The 26,191-nt window shown below is 40.2% G+C and overlaps 1 protein-coding gene across 5 annotated transcripts in view; it reads left to right on the top strand.

Annotated features, from left to right (window-relative positions):
- Positions 1–26,191, top strand: part of Wrn (WRN RecQ like helicase) — a 131,334-nt gene that overhangs the window by 97,367 nt on the left and 7,776 nt on the right. For 4 of the 5 annotated variants that reach the window (XM_029532084.1, XM_029532081.1, XM_021219203.2 and 1 more), the window contains 9 exons: positions 6,455–6,625; positions 6,701–6,798; positions 7,658–7,730; positions 8,525–8,598; positions 14,017–14,092; positions 14,314–14,426; positions 16,265–16,379; positions 18,789–18,920; positions 21,117–21,279. In XM_029532084.1, the coding sequence (XP_029387944.1) occupies positions 6,455–6,625; positions 6,701–6,798; positions 7,658–7,730; positions 8,525–8,598; positions 14,017–14,092; positions 14,314–14,426; positions 16,265–16,379; positions 18,789–18,920; positions 21,117–21,279 (1,015 nt within the window). The remainder of the gene's footprint in view (positions 1–6,454; positions 6,626–6,700; positions 6,799–7,657; positions 7,731–8,524; positions 8,599–14,016; positions 14,093–14,313; positions 14,427–16,264; positions 16,380–18,788; positions 18,921–21,116; positions 21,280–26,191) is intronic. The other variant, XM_029532083.1, reaches the window with a different exon arrangement.

The raw sequence follows: 26,191 nt of genomic DNA, 5'->3' as shown, positions 1-26,191 counted from the left end.
ATGGTTGTGAGCCACCATGTGGTTGCTGGGATTTGAACTCCAGACCTTCGGAAGAGCAGTCGGGTGCTCTTACCCACTGAGCCATCTCACCAGCCCCCAATTAAACTCTTATATGAGTGTGTGTGAGTTTAGGAAGCTTATAAATAGTAAGTTTCTATATGGGTTTTAATTTTTTTTAAATTTTATTTTGTGTTTTTACTAATTTGCTTGACATCCCGCTCACTGCCCCACTCCTGGTCACTCCCTCTCACAATCCTTTCCTTATCCCTCCTCCCCCCTTCTCCTCTGAGAAGTTGGGCGCCCCTGATATCCTCCCACCCTGCCACTTCAAGTCTATGCGAGGATAGGCTCTTCCTCTCCCATTGAGGCCAGACAAGGCAGCCCAGCTAGTAGAGCATATCCCACACATGGGCAACAGCTTTGGGATAGCCCCTACTCCACTTGTTTGGGACCCACATGAAGACCAAGCTGGATACCTGCTACATATGTGTGAGAAAACCTAGGTCCATACATTCTTTGGTCAGTTTCTGAGAGCCCCAAGCGTCCAGGTTAGTTGGCTCTGTTGGTTTTCCTGTGGAGTTCTATCCCTTTCTGGGCTGCAATCCTTCTTCCTATTCTCCCATCAGAGTCCCCAAGCTCCATTCACTGTTTGGCTGTGGGTGTCTGCATCTGTCTTAGTCAGTTGCTGTGTGGAGCCTCTCAGAAGACAACATGCTCCTGTCTGCAAGCATAGCAGATTACCATTAATAGTGTCAGGGATTGGTGCTTGCCCATGGGATGGGTCTCAGGTTGGACTGGTTATTGGTTGGCCATTACCTCGGTCTCTGCTCCCTCCCCTGTGCCTATATTACTTGTAGACAGGATAAATTTTGGGTTGATAGTTTTGTGGGTGGGTTGGTGTCTCTATTGCTCCACTTGGGTTGCTGTCTGGCGATAGGAGGTGGCCTCTTCAGGTTCCATATCCCCAGTGTAGTAAGCCACAGCTAAGGTCACACCCATTAATCCTTCGATGCCTCCCTTATCCCAGGTCTTGTCTCATCCTGTAGATGCCACCCACTCCCCCACTGATTTCGAAGCAGCGGCACCAGTTTTCTGTTCCACCAACGGTGCACAGGGGTTCGTTCCCCAGATCATCACCTGCATTTCTTGTCTTTTTAAATTTCTTGTTTTTAAATCTTATCCTCAAAGTAGTTTCAACTTGGACTTCTGGTGGTTAAGGATGGTAAACATGCCTAGAAACATTTCCTAGGCACTTGTATTTCTTTTTCTGAAACTTGTGTTTAGTTCCATAACCCACTTTTTGTTTTTAATGTTTAGCTTTCTCAACTCTTTGTGTATTCTATATTGTGTATTCTCTCTGTCAGATGTGTAGCCGATATTGTTCTATAGGCTGCTCCTTCGGTTATGTAATGGTTTCTTTCTTAGTAAGTCTTTTAATTTATAAAACTCTATTTGTTGATTAGTGGTCATATTTTATGGATGACGGGGTTCCTTTTCAGAAAGTCCTTACCTTAGCTGGTATACTGAGGCATACTCCATATTCTTTCTTCTGAAAGTTTCAGAGTTTCGGATCTAGCATTGAAACCTTTGATTTCATTTGGAATTTATTTGCCATTTCTACCCTCTATACAGGTGCTGGGGATCCAATCTCAGGTGCTCATATTTAGAAATAAAGCACTTTGTCTACTGAGCTATCTCCCCAGCCCAGATAATGCTTTTGAGAAAAGATTGGACCAATTCAGCTGTTAGAACTGTTGGTAAATTTGTGTGTGTGTGTGTGTGTGTGTGTGTGTGTGTGTACCTATGTGCACCTATGTGCACACATCTGTATGTATCTATTTTAGAGACAAGATCATGCCTAGATTGACTCTCAACTGGCAATTCTGTCTAACCCTCCTGAGCAGTAGGATTACAGGCATGTACATGCTGTAAGTTCTAATCACTCTCCAAAGTTATAGAAACATGTAGTTGGGATGGGCTATTCATACAAATTATTGAGTCTGATCGAAATATATTACCATGGGTTAGGTCTGCTTTTCAGTACTAAAGAACTTGGCTAAATGTACAAGGCCCTTGGTTCATGAAGAATTACCTATTGAACCCCCAAAATGGCAGCTGTGACTATCTCTGGACTATAGGAGCTGGAAAGAGGTAGGGCTGGCAGGAGGAGAAGGTGGAGAGGTTAGTTAGGAACTTAAGCCTCCTCGAGTTATTGAGCATCTGTTTTTATGTAAGGCATTACATTGATTTTGTAGAGGATACGTGCTGAACTAGAGGAGGGCTAACATCTAGTGTAGATGGTGTTGTTTGGGAAGAAGTGAGTATAATCTAGTCCAGAGAGAGACACGGCACATACAGATGGTTGGGAGAGAGCAGGCCTGGGGGATCGGGGAAGTTTGTGAGGGTGTCACTGCACCTTTCTGTTTTGTCAGGGGATTCAGTAGGTTTGGGGGATTATAGTTGACGTAGACATTTGGACACAGAAAGAAGGAAGAAGATAAAAGATCATTCCATTCTCAGCAAAAAAAAAAAAAAAAAAAAAAAAAAAAAACAAACCAAAAAACAAAAACAAAAAAAAATTACCACAAGAAGCAATTTAATTTTTTTATTTTACTTATTTTTATATTTTACTTTTATTCTTTTTTGTAATTCAATTTTTATTTATTTATTTATTTAATTACACTCCATATCTTATTCCCCCCATCCACCCTCTGACTGTTCCACATCTCATACCTCCTCCCCACATCCCCGTCTCCATGTGGATGTCCCCACCCCCATCCCACCTAACCTGTAAATTCCCTGGGGCCCCCAGTCTCTTGAGGGTTAAGTGCATCATCTCTGAATGAACACAGATCCAGTCCTCTACTGTATGTGTGTTGGAGGCCTCATATCAGCTGTATGCTGCCTGTTTGGTGGTCCAGTGTTTGAGAGATTTTGAGGGCCCAGATTAATTGAGACTGCTGGTCCTCCTACAGAATCACCCTTCTCATCAGCTTCTTTCAGCCTTCCCTAATTCGACAACAGGGGTCAGCAGCTTCTGTCCGTTGGTTGGGTGCAAATATCTGCATCTGACTCTTTAAGCTGCTTGTTGGGTCTTTGGGAGGGCAGTCACGATAGGTTCATTTTTGTGAGCATTCCATAGTCTCAGTAATAGTGTCAGGCCTTGGGACCTCCCCTTGAGCTGGATCCCACTTTAGGCCTGTTTTTGGACCTTCTTTTCCTCAGGCTCCTCTCCATTTCCATCCCTGTGATTCTTTCAGACAGGAACAGTTATGGGTCAGAGCTGTGACTGTGGGATGGCAACCCCATCCCTCACTTGATGTCCTGTCTTCCTGCTGGAGGGGGAGGGAGGAAGGGACCTGGGAGGGAAAGTGGACAGGGTGGAGGGAGTGGCGGTGAGAGGGGAACCTGACCTGGTATTGGGTGAAGGAAAAGGACTGAAGCCCTGAGGGCCAGCAGAAAGAATGGAAACAGGCAACCTCAGGAGATAGGAGGGGGGGGGGGGGGGACCCTCCAGAATGCACCAGAGACCTGGGAGGTGAGAGACTCTCAGGACTCAAAGGGAGGGACCTTAGATGAAATGCCCAACAGTAAGGAGAGTGAAGTTATAGAGCAATTTAATTTTTGAAGAAGTTAATTTGAGAAGTGGCAGGCTTTCGTTTTTCTTCTCCATTTTCTGTTGTACTAGACACTAATCCGAAGGTTTCGCCTCTATAGAAACTCGTACTTTGGGTGGCTTGCCCTGGCCACCAGGTCTTTATTCATCAGTGCATGGGCTCTGCACTCTGTACTATGAACCATATTCTCTTCAGGTTGACTTTTAAAGGACAAGAACAGTATGAAAAAAAATTCCCTCTCAAGATTACATTCCACGGAGCTACTGTATATAGGCTTTCAGAGCTAAAAATGGCTAAATAGATACTATATTCCCTCTACGATGACTTTCTCACTCTAAGTAGTTTGGGTTATTCAGTGAATAACTTGGAAAATTCGACTAGCCAGAACATTTATGCAGTTAATGAGGATGTCTTGCTCAGAGTAAGAGATCATTAAATATCTTCCAAAGCTTTTCTGTGGGGCTGGAGAGAAGGCTTAGTGCTTAAGATCTGGTCTTGCAGAGGACCTGGATGGGGTAGCTAGCATCCACATGGCAGATCATTCTGTAACTCCATATGGAGGGGAATTTGATGCCGCCTTCTGGCTTGTATAGCCACTGCATGCACATGGGGCATATACATATATACATACAGACAGACAGACATATATACATGCATGCATGCATACATGCATAAGTACATACATACAGGAAAACAATCTTACACGTTAAATAAAAAACAGATTTTTAAATCCTTATTGTATTGTTTTCAAACAGGTTGCCCAGTTTAGTTTGAGTTTATAGTTGTACCAGGAATATGATTCTTTTAAAACAAAGATGTAATACATCACGGAATAAATAGGTCTCATTCTCTGCCTAGTGGTTACCATAGAAACATGGTTATATTAATTTATTTGCACGGTACACAGAATTTACAATGATTATTGATCATAAAGGGAAGAGGTCCTTTCTAGTAATTAGGAAAAGCCTCATTACTTCATCCCATTAAATGTGCACATTAAATTTAGTGATTTTTTTTTCTTTTCTTTCTTCTTTTTTCTACTTAGGAAGAAAAAAGGCTAGGGTAATAATCTTAAGTGTCAAGAGAGCTAGTAATGCCATTTAGGAAACTCAATGCTTTTGATGTTATTTGTAAACAATAGAATATATATATATATATATATATATATATATATGTAAATGGTTGTTATAGATTAAACAAAATAACATTTTTTACATAGTTAAACTATTTGACAGGGACAACTGAAATGCGTTCCTTTGTCAGGGTAATTACAGGACGAACACTCTAACAGTTGTAGTTGTGTATCAGTGCTTAAAACACATCAGCTGGCATCTATTTGACTTCAAATACTTGATTCAAATTGGTCCACACTGAGGGTTAGCACCCACATAGATGTCTAATAAGGAAAGGGTACAACAACAACCTTCATTGCTTACCTTTCTCATCATGATGACCAGATGCCCGACAGAAGTGACTTAAGAGACAAGTTCATTTTGGGTCATGGTTCATGAGATACAGTCCCTCATGGCAGGGGAGCTTAATATGGATTTGTCCATAGCGTTGGGAACTTGCAGCTGCCCATATCGTGGTAGCAGATGGGAAGTAGAGAACTCAGCCTGGGAAGCAGGGGCGGGATGTAACTCAGAGATCTGCCACCTGTGATCCATTCCCACCAGCCATGCCTCCATCGCCAAAGGTTCCACAACCTCTCAAGAGAGGATCTCCAGCTGAGGACCACTTTCCAAATGCATGAGCCTGTGAGCTGTGGTTTTACATCCAGACCATAACAGTGCATAATGATCATGCATGACCCTCTGAAGCCATGTTCGCTTGCACATATTGCAGAGGAGTAGCCTTTGCCTTACTTCATGCCCTGCAAATAACATCTGATTAACAGAGCTTAAAAATCACATTCAGAATTCTGGATGAGAGAGAGAGTTGTAGAAATGTATTTGTGACTTTCCAGTTTGTGTAATAGAGGGCACTGCAGATGGAGGTTATAATGACGGATGAATTCCAGTCTACCACAATCATCTCAAGAACATCCTACACACTTAATTTTCTGTGATGCTGTGTGAGGCACACTACCATGCATGCCTAAAAGCAGTTCTGTGTAGAGAACACATGAAATAGGCAGCGAGAGACAGAAGTGAACAAAGAGTGCTTTGTAGAGTACCAGGGCAGAGTCTTCTCTGTTACAGGACAAGAATCTTGCACGACAGCTTCCTCATGGTTCTAAAACGTAATGATTGAAGAGTCTCCTGTGAGAGCTCTGTCATCACTCAGAAGTATTAGTAGGCTAACATCAACAGTTAGCACGCGCTGCTTTTGCTGGTGTCTCAAGTGATCAGCAGTTAGGTAACCTTCCTAATGCACTGTAAGCACAGCACAGTTAGAAAGAACCGTGCAGGGATGCGGGGATGCGGGGATGCGGGGATACAGGGATGCAGGAACGATTGAGCAACCCTCATGTCCCACTCTTCCTTATCACTCATGGTCTGGAATTGAGTTGTAGTCCTGATCATTTTTTTTTTAAACTGTCCGAGTTGTAATAGCCAAGGTGAAATATTCCAGACACATATCCAAACCTATCCACTAGGAACCACATCTGAATTATGTGAGGATTTTTTTTGTATTTAAGACAGAATATTATTTTCATTACTTATTCGTTCAGTGGAAGTGCTCAGAACAAAAAGGCAGAGCGTAAGAATCAGAGAGATTTCAAAGCTGAAATTTGCTTTTAAACCCTAAGAATTGCTACATAGGTTTTTGCTTTATTTGGCCTGTTTATTTGAATGAGCATTTTTTTTTCTTCGACACTTTGTTTCCGATTTCAGAATTCTCAGCGTCTTCCTGATAACTATCGTGGTCACAGGCTCTTTGGTGCTGGAAAGGAGCAAGCAGAGAGTTGGTGGAAGGCCCTTTCTCACCATCTCATAGCTGAAGGATTCTTGGTAGAAGTTCCCAAGCAAAACAAATTTATAAAGACTTGTTCCCTTACAAAAAAGGTAACCAGCACAAAGATCTTCCTGTTTGACTCCATTCTTCCCACTGTGCATTAAGATGCTTTTTGCTTTTCATAGGGTAGAAAGTGGCTTGGTGAAGCCAGTCTGCAGTCTCCTCCCAGCCTTCTCCTTCAAGCTAGTGAAGAGGTGCTTCCGAGGAAGGTTCTGCTACCAAGGTTATTTTTTTTTTCAGCTGTCTTCCCCTATTCACTTTTGGTTTTGCTTAAGTGATTGAAATTCTAGCAGTTTATAGACATTGTGCAGGTAAAATCAGTTGTCTTCTTTGAGTACCATATAAGGGGGCCATGGGAAAAGGGCAGGTTATAAAACATTTTCCTGGTTACGTCAAGTATCTGACTGCAAGACATACAGAGCCTAACATGCTTAGGGAAATCCTTTTGTTTTGCTTTTTGAGACAGGGTTTCTCTGCCTATGGCCACCCTGGAACTCGCTCTGCAGTCCAGGCTGGCCTGGAGAATTCAGAGATCCACCTGCTTCTCTCTCCCCAGTGCTGGGATTAAAGATGCACACCACCACTGCCCGGCCTGGGCATTCTATAGGTGATACTGTACAATACAACGTGGGGCAAAGACAAAAATGATTTGAAATTACGTTTTATAAAGGTTTGTGCTACGGTCTTCCGGTACTGTGTTGAAATGAATAGACGAATATATATATGAATTACAGTCACCTCATGGCCATATAGAATAAAAGGCAGAGCCAGCAAGGTTCTTGCCCATTGCATAGGTATCATGGGATCGGTGCTAAAGAATTAGTGACCCACACCTCCCGAGTGTAGGCGTAGAAAGCTAATATGCTTGCTGCCTGTGTTTCAGTGTCACTGAAGATATGATTGACTGTGCATCAGTTTTTTGTTTTATTTTGTTTGAAACCCCTTTCTTTTGGGAGAAAAATTTTTTTTAAGATATCAGATCTTAAAGGGTAATATAATCTATGCTTTTCTGAGAGTAATGACTCATAAATTGTATGATTACATTTTAACTTGGGAGATGTTTTAATTTTGTTGTCTTTCAGTTCTAATCCTGTAGCTTCAGAAATGATGCAGCATTCCTCTAATCAAAACCCAGCTGGATTAACTACCGAGCAGGTTTGTGTTTGAGGGGTGGGCCTTACTATCTCATTCCTCTTGGAGGCAAATCCTGGTTTAAAGTCTTATTATTTGCATGGCACGTATTAAAAAAACCACAAACTACAAGGAGAACGTGAGTGACTGGAATAAAGCAAATGATGTATAAAACAAAGATATACTCAGAGTTAATAAATGAGTCTGATTCTTAAATATTCTCATTAAAGCCACGCACACATACACATACACACCCGTTCCATTGGTAAATGGGCACATATGTGCTTTCTTGTTTTGCTAGTGTCTTAGTAACTGCTACAGATTCTTTACACATAGGCTGTTTTCCTCTAACCATGGTGATGGAAGAATGATGAATTCAGTCTCCTAGGGCATCATTTCTACTGGTTAAGAGTGTGGGCTGGGAGCCGGGCATAGTGGCACACTGCCTTTAATCCCAGCACTCCGGAGGCAGAGGCAGGCGGATTTCTGAGTTCGAGGCCAGCCTGGTCTACAAAGTGAGTTCCAGGACAGCCAGGGCTATACAGAGAAACCCTGTAATTTGGGCTTCCGTGTCTCATGACGTTCTTTAGATCATTTACTTTTTAAATTTATTTGTTTATTTATTTGTTACATGGATCATTTACTTTTTAAACTGTCTTTAAAGTTATCAAAGGCGGTGTTTCAGCAGCTAATTTTTTAGCTTATTTATTTGAAGAATTGATTGCTTAGGGGGAAATTGTTATTTTGAGATTTCTTTGTATTTAAATGTTTTTGTCATTTCTTCTTCTTTTTAATGGACTTTACTTGTGGAAAAATAGTCTAATTCGGAGAGAACGTATTCTTACAAAGTGCCTGAGAAATTTTCTTCTGGGACTAACATTCCTAAAAAAAGGTACAGAGTTCCAATTTTAATTTATTATATTTGCTTACATTATTAATACTGATATTTTCCTTTCTTTCCTAAAGAAAAAGGATTATCAGATATTGGGCTGTTTCATTGAAAAAAAAAAATCACAACATAACCTCTGTAGTTGTAACGACTGTAGTGTAACAGACATGTAGAAAGGGTGACGGATCGTGCTCCTTGGGCACCTCTATTTACAACGCTTTGTATCACAGTGCTAAGCACTTGGTGCACCTCTGTCTTAAAGCAAGCCCCTGTTATTCTGAAGTCAAATATACCAAGGGCAGTTTATGAATGTATAGCTAATGACATTTCCGGCTCACATTTATATAGGTCTACCTCTAGCATTATTATTATGTATTTGGGAATACATATCCACAACCCATTTTGTCATTTATTTATTTACACTCCTGGTTTTATTCCCCTCTCAGTCCACCCTCTGACTGTTCCACATCCCATACCTCATTCCTGCCCCCTGTCTCCATGAGGATGTCACCACCCTCCCTCCTACCCCACAAGACCTCTAAACTCCCTGGGGCCTCCAGTCTCTTGAGGGTTAGGTGGATCTTCTCTGACTGAACCCAGATCTGGAAGTTCTCTGCTGTATATGTGTTGGGTGGGTCTCATATCACAAACAAAGGTGTTATGTCAATAAGACTGGAAATGTAAGAATCGTTAGAGAATAAAGCTAAAATGATCATCGTAGTTTTAATTTTTTATTTTCCTGTGCTGGAGATGGAACATAGGACCTATATGTGCTGAGTAAGCATTCTCCCATTGAGCTACAAACCCTGCTGTTCATGATTTTAATCTTACTGCATGGCTTACTGACATAATAGAAGTATGGAAAGTGTATAGAATCTAATATCCTGTCTGAGGATGGGATAAGAGAAATGTCATGGCTTCTATCATATACAGAGATGAAATGAACTGCGTGTATATTCATATCAGGTTAAAGTAAATACACTGTACGCTCACACACTTTCTATTCTGTTTGCTCGTTTAGATAACACTACTTTGGATCTTTCACAATGAGATACATTTATCACGGTATTAATTTCCTTATCTTCATTTCATTCTGTTTGGCTGTGTGAGATGCAGTTACTAATATTTTATTTAAATAGAAACTTTAAGGAGTATATATGACAGTGTCCATCGAGCATCATGAAGCATTTCTACATTTAAATGGTTACTGTGTTTCATTTGGCTGTTTTGTAACATGGGCATCGTTTTACACCCCAGGATTCTTTTCACTGGGCAAGTTAAGAAACACACTTTGAAGACAGGGGGGTCAGGGGGAAGGTATGGGATGTGGAACATTTAGAGGGTGTACCAAGAGGGGAATAAAATCTGGAGTTTAAAATAAAAATAAATAAATAGATTTAAAAAGTTATTATACTCAAGATTTTTCCATAAGTTTGTAAGTGGGCTCATGAATGATTTTATATAAGATCTGTAAAGAACAATCATATTAGATAAAGACATAAATATCTGATTAATTCGCTTTGTTTAAAAAAAATAAGAGTTAAGGTTAAAAAACAAGAGTTTAGGGATGTACTAATTTTGGGCTACCTAGGGAATACTCCATAAATTAGTTTAAGAATACAAACTTAGTGTACAAACGTAGGCAAGACACTCACATATCTGCAACTGTATGTGTTAGGTGTGTGCATGAGTCCTCATTCCTGTGGGAGGAAGTTCACATGTATATGTGTGCATGTGCAAGCCAGAGAGCAGCTGTGGTGTCATTCCTCAGGAGCTGGCCACTTTGGTTTTATTTTTTTAATTCTTTCACTGGCCTGGGTAGCCCATCAATTAGGCTAATTATTTGCCACTTGTATTTTAATCCTTTGAGAATCGTCAGCTCAGCTCATTGACTTATTGATTGATTTGAAGTTGTTGGTATTTTATTTTCATATATAGTACATATTAAGATACTGTCAGTGATATTTTCCTCCCTTTTTGCAGACTTTCTCTTTATTTTGCTGATTGCTTCCTTTGCTTTGCAGGTGCTTTTTAATTTCATTCAACCTAGTGTGAGGTTGCAGCTCAGCCTGTGGGAGCCTTGCCTCTGCCTGGACCTTGAAGTGTTTTCCTAGAGCATTTTCAGAATTCCAGGAATTTTAGGGTCAGAAATACAGATCTATCTATCTATCTATCTATCTATCTATCTATCTATCTATCTATCTATCTATCTATCTTTGTATGTATGTATTATGTATGTATGTATCTAGTTATCTATCTATCTAGTTATCTATCTAATTATCTATCCATCTATCTATCTATCTATCTATCTATCATCTATCTATCTAGTTATCTAATTATCTATCCATCTATCTAGTTATCTATCTAATTATCTCTATCCGTCTATCTATCTAGTTATCTATCTAATTATATCTATCTATCTATCTATCTATGTATCTATGTATCTATCTATCTATCTATCTATCTATCTATCTATCTATCTATCTATCTCTAACCGTCTTTAGTTTTTCTAGCATTCTTTGCTGTTTTTCGCCATTGTATATTTTTGAAGCCTTTATCGAAAATCAGATAACTACAGCTGAGATTTAATTCTGCCATCGTAGTCCCCTGATCCATGCGTCTGTTTTTTGCTGGTGCCTTGTTCTGCTTCGCTTTGTTTTGTCTTTTACTGTCTCTTTAGTCTAATTTGAGATCCAGTTATTGCAATGTCTCCAGTTGGCCTTCTGCTTGGGGTTGCTTTTGCCATTTGGTGTCATTTTGCTTCTCTTTAAATTTGAGGAATTTTTTTTTCTCTTTCTATGAAGAATATCTTGAATTTTGATGGGGATCATGTTGACTCTTAGAGTAGTTTTTGTAATTTATTGTCACCGTATTCTGACAGTCTGTGTGTGTCGAGGGTCTTTCTATCTTCTAATGTCTTCAACTTTTTTCTTCAAAATTTGAAGTTGCAGAAGGCTTTCGAGTCCTTGGTCAGTTTATTCCTAGGTTTCTGAAGCTGCTATTAGTGGGACCTCCGACTCCCAACTTCTTAATCAAGTTCATTATTTGAGATGTAGGGAAGCCACTGACTTTAGTGTATTCATTTTGCAGCCTACTTTGTAGCTGAAAAATGTTTGTCAGGTGTGAGGGGTTTCTGGTAGAGCCATTTGGGTCTTTAAAAAGTAGTATTAAACCATCTGCAAGTAGGAATCATTTTACTATCTGTATGCCTTTATTTCTTCCGCATATTTAACTTCACTAGCTTGCTTAGCCTTTTAGCACCAGACTGAATAAAAATGGAAAAACTAGGGAACGTTTGTCTCATTCCTGATTTTAGGGGACATATTTTCATTTTCCCCTCATTTATCATGTCGGCTATAGGTTTACTGTCTGTGGCCTTCATTATACTGAGATAGGTTCCTTCTATTTGTAGTTTCTTAAGGGCGTTTTTTGCATGAGGGCCATTGAACTTTGCCAAAGTCTTTTCATGTGCACATTGAGATGCTCATGTCCTGGACACTGTCCTTGAGTTTTCTAACGTCTAATGTGCTGAAGCACCGGTGTGTAGCCCTAGACTCTGTCCCTCTTGGCCATGGCATATGACCTTGTGTGTTCCTGAACTTTGCTGGCAGGTTTATCTTTGTATTTATGCTCATCATGGGAATTGGTCTATAGCCTTTCTGTGTCTCTCTGTCTGTCTGTCTCTGTCTGTTTCTCTGTGTTTGTGTGCATGCATGTCCTTATCTTTTGGTAGAGTATTGCTAGCTTCACAAAGTGAGTTTGGGGCTGTTCTTTCTCTGTATCGTATGGAACAGTCTGGGGAACATGGCCGTTTGCACGTTTGTGTTAGATTTGGTGGAATTCAGCAATGAGCCCACCGCTCCAGGGTTTCTCACTGATAGAAGACTCTAATCATTTTTTTCCACATGTATGGGATAAAATACCTGACAGGAGCAACCTCGGGAAGGCAGAGAGTGTGCTGGCTCTCCCTCATTTTGAGCTGCACTCCGTCATAGGAGCAGGCCTCGAGCAGAGGATGGCACCTGTAGTCAGTAGCAGAGGGAAATGAATATTCATACTCCATTTCTTCCTTCTTCTTCCATAGCCTGGGATCCCAGCCTGTGGAACCCCCCACCCCATCCCCCATTCAGGGTGGGTCTTCCCACTGCAATTAACCTGATCTGCAATCTCTAAGTAAATTACCAAGACTTATGCTGGTATAACCCTGATCCCATCAAGTGCCCAGCCAGTGCCATCCATGGCCCAGGCTGTCCCTCCTTCAGTTGTGCTGCATGACTTTTATTAAAATTCTCTGCATACGTGTCTGTGTCAATGACGTCAACTTAGAATTTTGCAGGAAGATACGGTAGCAAGATTTTGGTTTAGTTAAGTTACCAAGCTAATAGCTTGTCATTGTTAAGAGTCCATAAAAAGAAGATAAAAGTTAAAGTGGGCCGGTGAGATGACAGAGGGGATGAAGGCTTGGTACAGGCCCCTAGTGGTCTGAGGCCCACAGACAGAGGAAGGAGACAGCTGGCTCCCTCAGTTTCTCCTCAGACCTACATGCATGCACCATGGTGTGCGTGCACACACATACGTTAAATAACAAGTCTAAATGTGAATCAAAGGAGATTTATAATTTTCTTGATTAACTTTGTATTTCTTTGAACTGCAAGTCGACTTAATATATGTGACAGGATTTGATAAATGTGGGAGTGAATTCTGACTTTTTACTGTAATTACTGAATTCTTGGAACAGAAATTTGCAAACACTTCTGGAATACTAATCACATTTACTTTCTTATTTCAAGAAGAAGACATTTAAATCTGACCTATTTTAATCTTATACAATTTCACTTTTGCAGTTTTTCCTGTTTATACTTAGCCCATCAGTGAGAAATACTTCTTGTGAGATATCTAGCTTGCCTTCCATGACATTTCCTTTCTGATACTTTGATACGGTCTCTACAAGTGTTGAAAAGTCCAAAACAAAATTGTGTCTTTTGTCATATATTTGTTCGTTTGATTTTGAAAAAAAATCAGAGTAAGTCTCTTGGCTCTTTGCTGCTGTTACCGACCAGCAAGAGTCGGGGGCTCACAGCATGCACAGACTATCTTCCTACTGCTTATGAAGATGTGTTCTTCTCTGGGGATAAGCCATATTTTGTTCCCATGCACGTGGCTGAGAAGGAAGATTGGTGGAAGCTCTCCTTGAAGCCACTATAAAAGAACTAGATGACATTTTTAACTGTAGCATCACCATGAGTTATCCCATCCAGACTGTTTTAAGACCTAGGCTGCTGCGCACTTGAAGCACAGATTGTCTTACTTGCGTTGTGAAGGGTTAGAGCCAGTTCTGGAGAGATTTCTTATTTGGAGTAAGACTTAAAAAGTAACCGAGGAAAGAAGGAAAGCGTCTTTATTTTCTTTTAAATATTTTAGTGCCGTGATACCGTCATCAGGAACATCTTCCAGCTCCTCAGAACCTGCCATTTCAGCCCAAGAGCTGGACGCTCGGGTAAGGCTTTTATACAATGGTGGTCAGCTTATGAAAACATAGCTCATACTCTAAGGTAGATGAGCGCATTTCATCGTAAGGGAACAGTGGTGCCTGGAGTTCTAAAGGAAAAGGCAACTTCTGGCTAAGTGTGTTTTAAAAAGCAGTGCTGCATCTTTTATTTATTTATTTATTTATTTATTTATTTATTTATTTATTTATTTATTTATTTATTTTGCTAGACTGCGTTATATGCCAGGTTGGTGGAAGCAAGGCAGAAACACGCTAATAAGATGGATGTACCTCCAGCTATTTTAGCAACAAACAAGGTTCTGCTGGACATGGCCAGAATGAGGTGAGCTGCTTACCTTCCAATTCTCTGTGATACAATAGATTTCTAAAACATCGTTAGCTAACAGCGTGACCACGGCTTCAGCCGGGATGGATTGTCATGGCTCCAGTGCTGCTGTGCTGTCTCAGATACACTCTGATACCCTGCCTCCACAGGAGTGAATCATACTCAGTTTTATAAAACCATCCATCATCCACTCACCCTCTGTACCCGATGTCACCTGACCACCTCTTCCTCTCCTCTCATGTTTCGGAGCTTTTAGTTGTCCTCTGATGTTCTCAGTGATCTGCTTACACCTTGCTCTTGCTTCCTTTCTCTTAGTTCCTCTCATTTACATAGTTTCAACTCCAGACTTAGACATTCTTGTGTCTATCCTTTGTGCCTTTCTTTGTATTATGATACTCCAGAGCTTTCTAGAACTCCCTGTTGCTGAAGCCTCTGAGCTGGCCACTCCCTCACATCTGATAACTAATAACAAATTGATTACACAGCCTTGGGTTCTTTGGCTCAGAATTCAAGCCCTTCTATTTGTCGACTTAAACTTACTTTTTCATTTCAGTACAGAATTTGGAATGGTTTCCAACACCTGAATTTCTTACCATTTCTGGGCAATGCCCTTTTAGCTTTCATATATGTTGTTTTTGCTTTGAATTCCTTGATTAAGCACAATTTTTCCTAAGAAATCCTTAACATCTAGCTTAATTATTGTTTCCCCCATGATGTCTCCCATTGTGTTAGTCAGCCAAATAATTTCTTTCCCTTGAACTTATCAAAGGTTTTCAGGTGAATTCTAAAGATGCTTTTATATGAATATTGCTTTATTTCCTTTTCTGTATAACTAGTTGTAAACATGTATCCTATATTAGAAATTAAACTCTGTGAATAGCAGTACTAGTTTCCCACCTTGTTTTGGCTTTGATATCACCAGCACGTGTCTCAGAAGAACAAGATGTTTAGTAGGCACATAGAACTTATTTCCAAAGTTTTGTCTATTTGTTCCTTTAAAACTTTCTGTCACCAAATCTCACTTAATAGGTATTGCTTAAATGCAGGATGTTCTAAGGATCCTTAACACATAGTAGTTTACATGTTACTATAACTATTTTGCTAAATAAATAAATATTCTAAGATGACACTTTACTATTCAGAGAATACTTAAGGTATAAGAGTAACCATTGATTAGATTGGCGGAATTTAGAAGGATGATATTATATAGTCTTTGATATTGGACATACTGGAAAAGGCTGAGTGCTATGACTCGTGGGTATTTTTATACATAGCATAGAAGCTATATCATAAGAAGGACATTTAAAATGGAAATGTTCTAACTAGCATCATGGACTTAAAGCAGACTCAAATAAACCCATTGAGATAAAGGCCTAGTGAGCCTATTTACTGTTACTGGAGACATTTTACAGGGAAGAAATATGAATGAGATTTAGTTCTAAGTTTCTTAGCCTTTCTTACTGTCCCATTTAGAGCCTCATAGTTTCCATGTCTGTGAATAATATGAATAACCAAGTGGAGCACTGGGTGTTAGCGTATCTTTTCTGATAACGGTCTCTTCACCAGGTAGAACTGAGTTTTGTGGTACTAGAAGCAGGGGCCTTTATTTGCCAATTGTTTACATAGCAAATCTATCAGTGGACGAAAGCAGAGAAAGTACTCACGAGGTGTGAATTTGTGTGGCCATTTGTATAAAACGCTGGTTTTGATTGTAGAAAGGATCCAGTTAGAGGGTACAGCATGAGACTGAACACGAGCTGTATTCTTGGAGAGATACTGTTTCAGTGGCTTCTTCATAATTCTCTCTCTCTCTCTCTCTTGCTTGTAAACGACAGACCGACGACTGTTGAAAACATGAAACAGATCGACGGTGTCTCTGAAGGCAAAGCTGCTCTGTTGGCCCCTCTGTTGGAAGTCATCAAACAGTTCTGTCAAGTAAATAGTGTTCAGGTACTGTTCTGGTTTACATAACCTCTTAGAGAGTAACACTTCCGACCATTGCAGAGACAGCACTTTTTTTCTTTAGTTGTATTTCTACCTGGACACTTAAGAGAATGAATTCAGGTTGTTTTACAGTAAATGATTGTAATAACATGTTAACTACATACTTCTTAAAATTAACAGATTCAGGACCTCCCTTTGTAGCCTAGGCTTCCCTGGAATTGACCTTACAGCCCATTTGGCCTTGACCTTGGATCCCTATCTCAGTCTTCCAGTTTGAGGACCCTAGGCAGGAGCCATCAGGCCTGGGAGCTCCTTCCTTTGTTGGTAATGCTAAAGTAGCTGTCAGTATACATGTCCTTCCTTAATGGGAAAGTGTCATTTTAAGTTTGGATATGTATTGTATTTTGGCTGACGGGTTCTTTTCTTCTCCAGGCTGGCAGTTAGGAATTGAAGTTGTGTATGTATCCTAGCTGTCAGTTGGTTGGGAGCCTAGCCCCTTGGTTTTCCTTTGATTCTACGTGTGTCCTAATCAATGCCCCATCCTGCAGTTAGGAGCCCTCTGATTCAACAGCTTTCCCTTCATTCTCTGCCGTCTTTACCATAACTCCTCATTTGAGCTGATCATTTCTTGTTCCACCATAAAGACCAGTTCCACAGAGTTGTTTGTTTTACTTTTTTTTCCTCAAACTCCCCGTGTAAACCCCACTGTGAGATGAGAGCAGCGATGGCCGTGAAGCCTGCTGGTCAGAGTCAGGGACTCAGGGCTTCGGCTCTGTGGTTTTCCCTGTGAGTGTGACGTTGTCTTCCATTTCCTGGGTCTCTCCCTGAATCACAGAAGTGATGACTTCTATCCTGGGTCAGTGAAGTGGTGACGTGTGTTACAGATGTTAAGCAGTCATGACAGTATGTGGGCTCATGTCTCCCCGGCCGGCCCACTGGGTCCTCTTCAGAGCAGTCCTCCCTGATCCACATAGGGTGTCTGATGATTGTGTATACCATATCCTCTTTTGAAACAGAATACCTTTGGCCACCTTAAAATTTCTTACGTAACTTTATACAAGCAGTTGTATATAATTCACCACATTTCATATGAGCTATTTTGAAAATGAAACTGTGGTAACTGAGGGAGCATGCTCTCTGTGAGCGCTTAGTGAGCTTCCTGCATGAGTAAGTGCTGTAGTGTAACTGTGAGTGCATTATTTCACCCAGCCCCTTGTCAAGAGCAAAGACAGAAGCGAGGCAAAAGAGAAATGGCCCAAAGGGCAGGTGTCCAAACAACCGTCCTGAAAAATGACTTGTGCAGATTATTGAAAACATTTATTAAATAAATAGTCACTAAATTTAATAAGCTTTTAATACATTCATTTCAAATATATTTATATTTTTATTGAGCTCCCTAAATGACAAGATAAAGAAACAAAGGGTCCTCAAATTTAATCCCATAATTATTTTCTCCCAAATCTTTAATAGAATGCAATAATATATTTTCTTACCAAGATGAAACCAGGTTTATTCACTGGGAGACTGGGCCCATTACATTATTAAGCTGTTTCCCCCCCTTGTTTATTATAACTAAGTATGCTGTTTTAATCTTTTATATACGAGTAAAAAACCAGTTATAATTTATTTATTTTAAAGCTTAAGAAAATTCATAATTTTTAATGAATTTTATTTTTTAATAGTTCCCTGTTCTTTCTTTTGGATATTTCATAAGGAGCTGTACCTAAGAGAGTTTTTTAAGTAGTGTGTGTGTGTGTGTGTGTGTGTGTGTGTGTGTGTGTGTGATCCGCCTGTTATGGTGCTGGACATAAAACTCAAGTCCTCTGGAAGAGCAACACACGCTCTTCCCCACTGAGCCGACCAGTCAGCCCTTATCTAAGGCTTTACCTGATGCTGAGGGCCAGAGCTCTGGTTGGGATGCGTGTTTTACTGTTAAATATACAACATATTTTAACATAGATGCATATATATATGCATATACATACATATATACATACTTAGTTATATACATGTACAGATATAGTGAGGACATGACTCTTTATGATCTATGTGCCTATTCTGTGATTATGGTATGTAAGCTTGTATACTGATTCTGTTCAGTATTCACTCCCAGAGAGTTAGGGGATTAGCTTAGAGACGTTAGTTAGAACATTATGGTTCCTTTTGGATTCTTCTGAACCGAAGGTAAGATGAGAAAGTTTGTTGCACGCTCTTAAGTTATTTGACCTTTTAAATCGACATGTAAAACATTCCCCTCTTTTGCATTCCCTGTGAAAACTCTTTGTTACTTACAGATTTGGTGTTTCCCCTTCCTGCACTGCTTCACAGCAATGCATGCGTTGATCACTGTGTGGATGGTGCTCTTATGTCTGTTATTATCTTATTCTGATTTGTGTCACAATTAAAATTCTGCAGACAGACCTCCTTTCCAGTGCCAAACCTCACAAGGAACAGGAGAAAAGTCAGGAGATGGAAAAGAAAGACTGCTCACTCCCCCAGTCTGCGGCCGTCACGTACACTCTATTCCAGGAAAAGAAAATGTCCTTAGTAAGTACCGCCTTGAGGTGACAGAGCCGTCAGTGTGCTCTTGTGTTTTCTCACCTTTTCAGGGTTGAAGCTGTGACTTGGGGTCTCTTACTTCTTGTCAAACAGTAAGTCTCGTCTTTAATTTTCAGACACAATGGCATTGGTAAGCCCGTGTCTGTCAGGTAATAACTGCAAGACTAGTGTGACTGATCATCTTAACAGAGACTGTCACAGAGAACACGGCTGGGGCTCAGAGAAAATGTAGCAGAAGGACTTTTAAACCAGTATAAAACCATTCGTGTACATATTATTAAGGAACACAAAAACAAAATGTGATCCAATAATACCAAATGTAGGTATACCATTCTTTACACCATTTACCACGAAACATGAGAAGCTGCGTATTATGGAATGTGTGTAATTTTTAGTCCACTATACCTTCCGTTTGGCACACTTGCCAAGTATGTGGGAGTGAGTCCCTGGGCTCTATCCTGAGTACTACCACAGAAAATAAGTTCAGTAGCGGAACAGAAACAGCGCAAAGCTGAGGAATCACACTGTTATGTGTGTATGGTGTATACACTGTCTCTGGAAGTTATTCAGAGATCTGAAAATAACGTGGTAAGAACTTACTATTCACTCCAGATCGCCTGGCACTCGCTGCTCCAAAACTATGTTGGACATGAATTTAAAAATCACATTACTGTGAAAAATGGCCATAGGTAATATTTCTTCCTTGGTCTAAGCTAAGTTGTTAAAGCTGTGGGATGTTTACTCTATGACATGGAGAGCGTGTCACTAGAGTGAGGGCTCCATGAGACCCCTGCTTCGTATTCCAGGCCTCTCTGACATTCAACTGAGTTGGGCCAGCTCGTGTGGGCCAGGGCCTGTTTTTCCTGCATACGCAGCATCAGGATATTTCAATCAGCTTATTCTAGATGGAAGTAAGAACACACAGTCAGTAACTATTTTTAAAAGAAAGACTGTAGTGAGTAGGCATTCTGTGTAAACAATCAGTAACTTGCCCTTGTTGAATAGACCTTATGTATATGATTTCACCATGCATATACGATAACGGAATATGATCACCAAGAAATTTTGGAATGGGCTCCAAATTTTGGAATAAAGCATATTATAGAGCTCAATAATAATGAATAAAATATCTTCATTTATATCTTGTGGTATTATACAGTAGTGTTTGATTTTGCAAAATGATTGTTGATTATCTATACCTCCCTGGAGTCTTAAGAGGGTCTAGCTAGTTAACCGCAGGATTAAACACATCTGAGGACTAATTAGTGATAAGCAATAATACAATTAGTTGGAAGTAATTTGATGCCTGGTATCAAATAACCCCAATATTATACACACAAGGTCCATGCTTTTTGATGGAAGCAATTTAATACCTACTTACAGAAGATGAAAATACTGCCCTAGACGGCCTACTCTGTGAATCAGTCAACATTCACAAATACAGTCTAAATTCAGACTTTCTAAATATATTGGAAGAAATATCATGAATGTTAGTGTGAATGTCTCTGCTTTTTGATTTTAAAAAAGCTTTTTACCTAATATATATTGTAAATGTATTTGGAGACACATATGTTTCAAAAGCTTCATAAAGATACTTACTGAATTTTATCATCATTACCTTTAAGTTCAGTAGTATGATAAGAACGAGCAAGCATTCTTGTTAAACTGTAGTTATTGTTTTATGAATGGTGCTTATGGAAAATACTTATTATTAGAGTCTTCCCAGGACCCTTCTAAACAGTTCTGGAGCCTTGCATCCTCCATGAGCATTTAGAAGTTCTCTTCCTGGAAATTGATGTAGCCAAAACACCGTGTCCAATTTTAAGAGCATCACAATACAGCTTTCTCTATTTTCAGAAGGCTGCTGGCTAACAGCGGTCAGTAGCTTTTTAAAGTGAATACAGAAGGAAGGGGTGGGGACTGAACTTTTGACTAAAGTTGCATAATTTTTGTTTTAATCAATATATAGGGTGGAATCTGTGGAGGTCTATATACTAATTTTAAAGGAATATTTACAATGAAAATTGTATCCAAGGGTTATTCGTTGCTTATTTATCAGTGAGTGTTTGCTCCCTGAAGATGTCAGGGGTTTTCTGTCTGTGAGGTGCAGCAGGAAGTCTTCGGCTCACTGTTGTTTGGTTTTGTCTGTTTCTGTTTTGGTTTTGCTCTTCTTTCTTTCTGCAGCACAGCATAGCTGAGAACAGACTTCTGCCTCTCACAGCAGTCGGCATGCACTTAGCCCAGGCGGTGAAAGCCGGCTACCCTCTGGATATGGAGCGAGCCGGCCTGACCCCAGAGGCTCGGAAGATTATTACGGATGTTATCCGAAACCCTCCCATCAACTCAGGTGATGAGCGCAGCGCTTCTCCGCAGCCTAATGACCCGAGTCAGCTCAGTAAACAAGCGACACGCTCAGTTTCACATTAACAGCACTGACCCTTGCGCTGTGGTTTGGTGACTTCTTTTTTTTTTTTTTTTTTTTTTTTTTTTTTTTTTGAAGAAAATAAAAACAAAAATAATTATTTCTTCCTCAGCAGAAGGTGTACTGAAAGAGTCTTTTCAGATGATCTTTTTCTCACACATCCTCAAATCGGGCGTCTAAAGCCGCAAGGNGGATGTTATCCGAAACCCTCCCATCAACTCAGGTGATGAGCGCAGCGCTTCTCCGCAGCCTAATGACCCGAGTCAGCTCAGTAAACAAGCGACACCCTCAGTATCTTATTAACTGCACTGCCCCTTGCGCTGTGCTCTGTTTATTTCTTTTTTTTTTTTTTTTTTTTTTTTTTTTTTGTAGAAAATAAAAACAAAAACAATTATTTCTTCCTCAGCAGAAGGTGTACTGAAAGAGTCTTTTCAGATGATCTTTTTCTCACACATCCTCAAATCGGGCGTCTAAAGCCGCAAGGTCCTTCATGGTTACTCCCAGCCCCTGAAGGACTCCTGGATTTCCCCTAACTGCCTCTGAGTCCCTGCCAGACTTGTCAAGCTCTGTAGCCCCAGCAGAGGGGTTTCTTGTCCATGCTTGATTGACAGACGGCTCAGCAGTTAGGAGTCCTAGCACCCACACCTTGTAACTCCAGTTCCAGGGACTCTGACAGCCCCTTCTGACCTCTGTTGGGACCAGGCACACACATGATGCATAGATACACATGCAGGCAAAGCTCCCACTGAAAAAGGCCTTTATTCTTTGTTCTTGTACCACTGAGGAACCTCAGCTCTGCCATGAATCTCTGTCCCCTGCTTGCCTTACAGAAATATTTAAGAAATGATGTTCCCTGCCCCCCCCCCAACCCCTAGAAGTCAAGTTAAGGCACATTAGAGAATTTTCCTCTTAAATCCACAAATATAAGGTCAGTGTGCTATAACAATAAATCTGATTTTTAAAAAAAAATTCTGTTGGACTAAAGCAATGGTCATCTTAAAAACAACCCTTTTCTGCAAAGCTGAGTGAATTCTTACTTTTTCTTACTTGAAATTCTTTCCCATGTGGAAACAACTCAAGTTGTCCCTCACCCAAGAATCTGTGAAGTGATAAAACAACAGAATTACTCAGTAAGAGTCTTCCTCAAATACAATCTGGTTATAGTTTGATTTTCTGTACATGTCTGTGTATAGAGAAAGCGTGTCTAGACATGCTAATTTAAGACTTAGAATGGTACTGCACATGTATAATTATAAGTTAATGAATTGATAGTTTTGGGAACTCCGTCAATGTGGGTCTGCTAAGGTTAAATTTAAGTTTCTACATTTTGAGACCCAAGGGCCAGATCTTGGGCTTTGTGGTAAAATATCCAGAGTAACTCAGTTAGAGTAGTCTTATGAGACAATCAGTCTCCTTGCAACAGTAGCCGGTCTGTTAGACTTGAAGGCAGAAGTAGCAGAACAGATTTACTGTGCAGGATTAGATTCAAGGTGCATCAACTTTTGTCTATTGCAAAATGACACATCATTTTAGGGGAAGCTAAAAACTGGAATTTCATTTAGAAATGCATTGTCTCTTAGGACTCAAATACATGCTTTGATTTTATTTTATTTTATTTTAGTTTTTGTTTTTTTTTCGAGACAGGGTTTCTCTGTATAGCCCAAACTGTCCTGGAACTCACTCTGTAGACGAGGCTGGCCTTGAACTCAGAAATCTACCTGCCTCTGCCTCCCAGGTGCTCCCAGGGATTAAAGAGGTGTGCCACCACTGCCTGGCTACATGCTTTGAAAAGATGGTTGAGCAATGTTATGCAGCATTGCTTCCTTTTTTAATATATATGTTTGCTGCTGATTGGCTGAAACCATGAACTGATGGAGTTAGCCTAGACAAGTAGATGCAAAGGCTTAGGCAGGAGACACACTGGTGAGCCAGTCTTCACTCTGACAGTTCATGGTTTCGGACCTATATCTTTTGAGGTCTCAATTTCTTCATGTGTGAAATAGGAAGAAATAGTAATTTTGTCCTTTGCAGAATTGTGAGAAATAAATTGGACACTAGGCAGAGAGCCTTGGTACATGGCAAATAATAAATAGTGTCGCCAGTGAGGGACGGTGACAGTTGAAGTGAATGTAATATCTGAGAGCATTTAAAAATATCCTTTAAATATCATCTCTAGTATAGTCCGTCTTTTGATAGTTAATTAAGAATTATAAAGTTGGAGCCAGAGGGACGGCTCAGTGCGACAGTGCTGCTTTTGTAGAGGACCCAGGTTGGGTTCCCAGCACCCACATGGTGACTCTCAAAGGTCTGTGACTTCAGTTCTAAGGAATATGATGCCCTCCCTGCTCTGGCCTATCCAGGCATCTGGCACACACATAGTACACATACATGCAGACAAAACAGTCATACACATAAGATACAGACAAATATTGAAAAAAGAATATATGAAGTTAATAAGTAAGTGTATACAAAGGAAGACTTTTTAAAAACTGTATAATTACTCCTTAGTATTGATTTGTCTCCACAGAGATATAAAAATCTGTGAATGTCCAGGTCTCTTCTATAAAATGTAACACACACATACATGTAACACATATCCTATATACTTTCAATTACATCATATCACATATAATATGCAGCTCCTACACTATAGATGCTTTGTTGGTAGTTGTTACAATGTATTGTTCGAGGAGTAATGAGAATGTGTGTTCATGTTTAGTACAGATGCTGTCTTGTGTTTGCTTTGAGACAAGGTCTTGCTGTGTAGTCTAGATTGTCCTTGAATTCACCATCTCCTGACTCGGTCGGCTGAGTGCTGGAACTGTAGGCAGATACCACCATACCGAGTCTGGTTAGTGAAACCAGGATGTGGAACCTGTGGCGTTGGTGAAGCGCCAACAGATACCGATAGTAAATTTCATTTTATAGAAGCATGCCACTGAGAATTCTGTAGGCTCTAGTGATCTTTTCTGTGTTTATATACTAAGTAATTGATCAATATTCTTTCATAACGAAAAAGGGCTGTTCTAACCCAATTCATTATTGCCACGTATCTGCTGATTTGGCTGTGGTAAAGAGTTGAATTGCTGTTAATTTAGTTTGGAAGTTATGTGATTTTTAAAGTTACTGAACTTTTGGTTAAGAAGGAAAAATAGAAACACTGATTTCCACTCCTGCCCTGTCTTCCATAGGGACTGGGGCCTAGAGAGTTGTAAACATAGTTTTAGTATCATTTCTAAGATTGATGATGTAGCAAGTTTTAACTTTTACTGTGCCATTTTAAATCATACTGCCAAATAAATTAACTTAAAAATTATCAAAATAAAAGTAACTTAAAATTTATCTTAAAATTAAAAGTTATTAACAATAAAATGTAACATAATTTTATTAAGATTCAGGTTTATTAAGTCTTGTTTGACTAAGATAAATTAATTTTATTTCCTTTATTGTTTTCTAGCGTCTTTAAATATCATCTCCCATAACTAGTGCCCTCTATAGTCTGAGCTTAGTGATTTTCATTTCTGATGTCAATAAATTTTTAAATCAATTTTTTGTTTTTGAGAATATATTCAAGTACTGTGTACATCATTTCTCCTCTCACACCCAGATTCATTCATTGCCACTCAAATTCATGACCACCCTCCCTCCCCCCCCCCACAGGGGTACCAGAGGTGTGAGAGTTACAGCAAAGGGAAGTGAGTGTGAGCAGGGAGGGGAAGTCACTTCTGCCAATTCAGTTGGCTCTACCTCCACACTGCTCTGGGCTGAGTCTGGTCAGTCAGGCTGGGCCTACGAGAGGCTGAGGAGCCAGTGAGGAATGCGGCAGAGCTTCAGGCGGTTTCCGGGAGAGTAGATCTCCCAGGTGTTACAGCTCTGAGGACAGAAGCTCTCCGATGACAGAGTCGTTCTTGCACACATTTAACCCTTCTGGATAGGAGTCTTACATACAGTTTTGGGGTGGGTAAGGGTCTGACAACGGGTGCTTCTTTTTCTTTTTCTTTTTTTTTTTTTTTTCTTTTTGTTTTTGTTTTTTTGAGACAGGGTTTCTCTGTATAGCCCTGGCTTGGTGCTGTTCCTACATGACTGATGGCCACATACCTCTGGGTTGGGGGACTGTGGGACGCTGTAGCTGTGACAGGAGCCAGGGCCCAAGGGCATACCTGTCTTCCCATGCAGGCAGAAGTCACTGCCCACCAGGTCACCGGGGTTCAAGGACTGTGCTCGACTGGGGACCAGGCTGTCTGTGCACAGCTCACCGCCCTCCCCACACACCACAGACATAGGCATACACAAACCACAGACACACACACACACACACACACACACACACCACAGATTCAGAATCTACTGAGTCCATTTGGTGTTCTCTATGTACATATGTATAGTATAGCTGACTTGATACCTTTTAAACTAAGGAATTAAAAAACCACATACAACCACACATGGTTTAGAAATATCTTTTTAAAAGTTCATAATTTGACAGCATGATTTACCAAACATCAGATAAAGTCTTCAGAGTAACCAATGACTGAGTCACTAGGAGAACACCACCATCCACAGACTGCTGCATTAAGTAGATCTTACTCAGGCGGGTACTGAATTGCAATAGCACACAACAAAGACAGTGTTTTAAAACATGCTTATGAAACATGTGTCTTACTCTTCTAAAATATCCTGCGCCTAGGTTGAGTATATAATATTCAGAAGTAGATGTCTATAGCCTGGTTCAAGTCCCAGTAGAGGCAGAGGACATGGCAGTCGTGAAGTCTTAACTCTCGTTTCTTTATAATGCAGTTACGGTCTGTAAGCTGTCGTGTGTGTGTGTGTGTGTGTGTGT

The sequence above is a fragment of the Mus pahari genome, chromosome 19 (genome assembly GCF_900095145.1).
Source record: "Mus pahari chromosome 19, PAHARI_EIJ_v1.1, whole genome shotgun sequence".
NCBI lineage: Eukaryota > Metazoa > Chordata > Mammalia > Rodentia > Muridae > Mus > Mus pahari.
The sequence above is the reverse complement of the archived record's forward strand: the minus strand, read 5'-3'. Positions and strand labels throughout refer to the sequence as shown.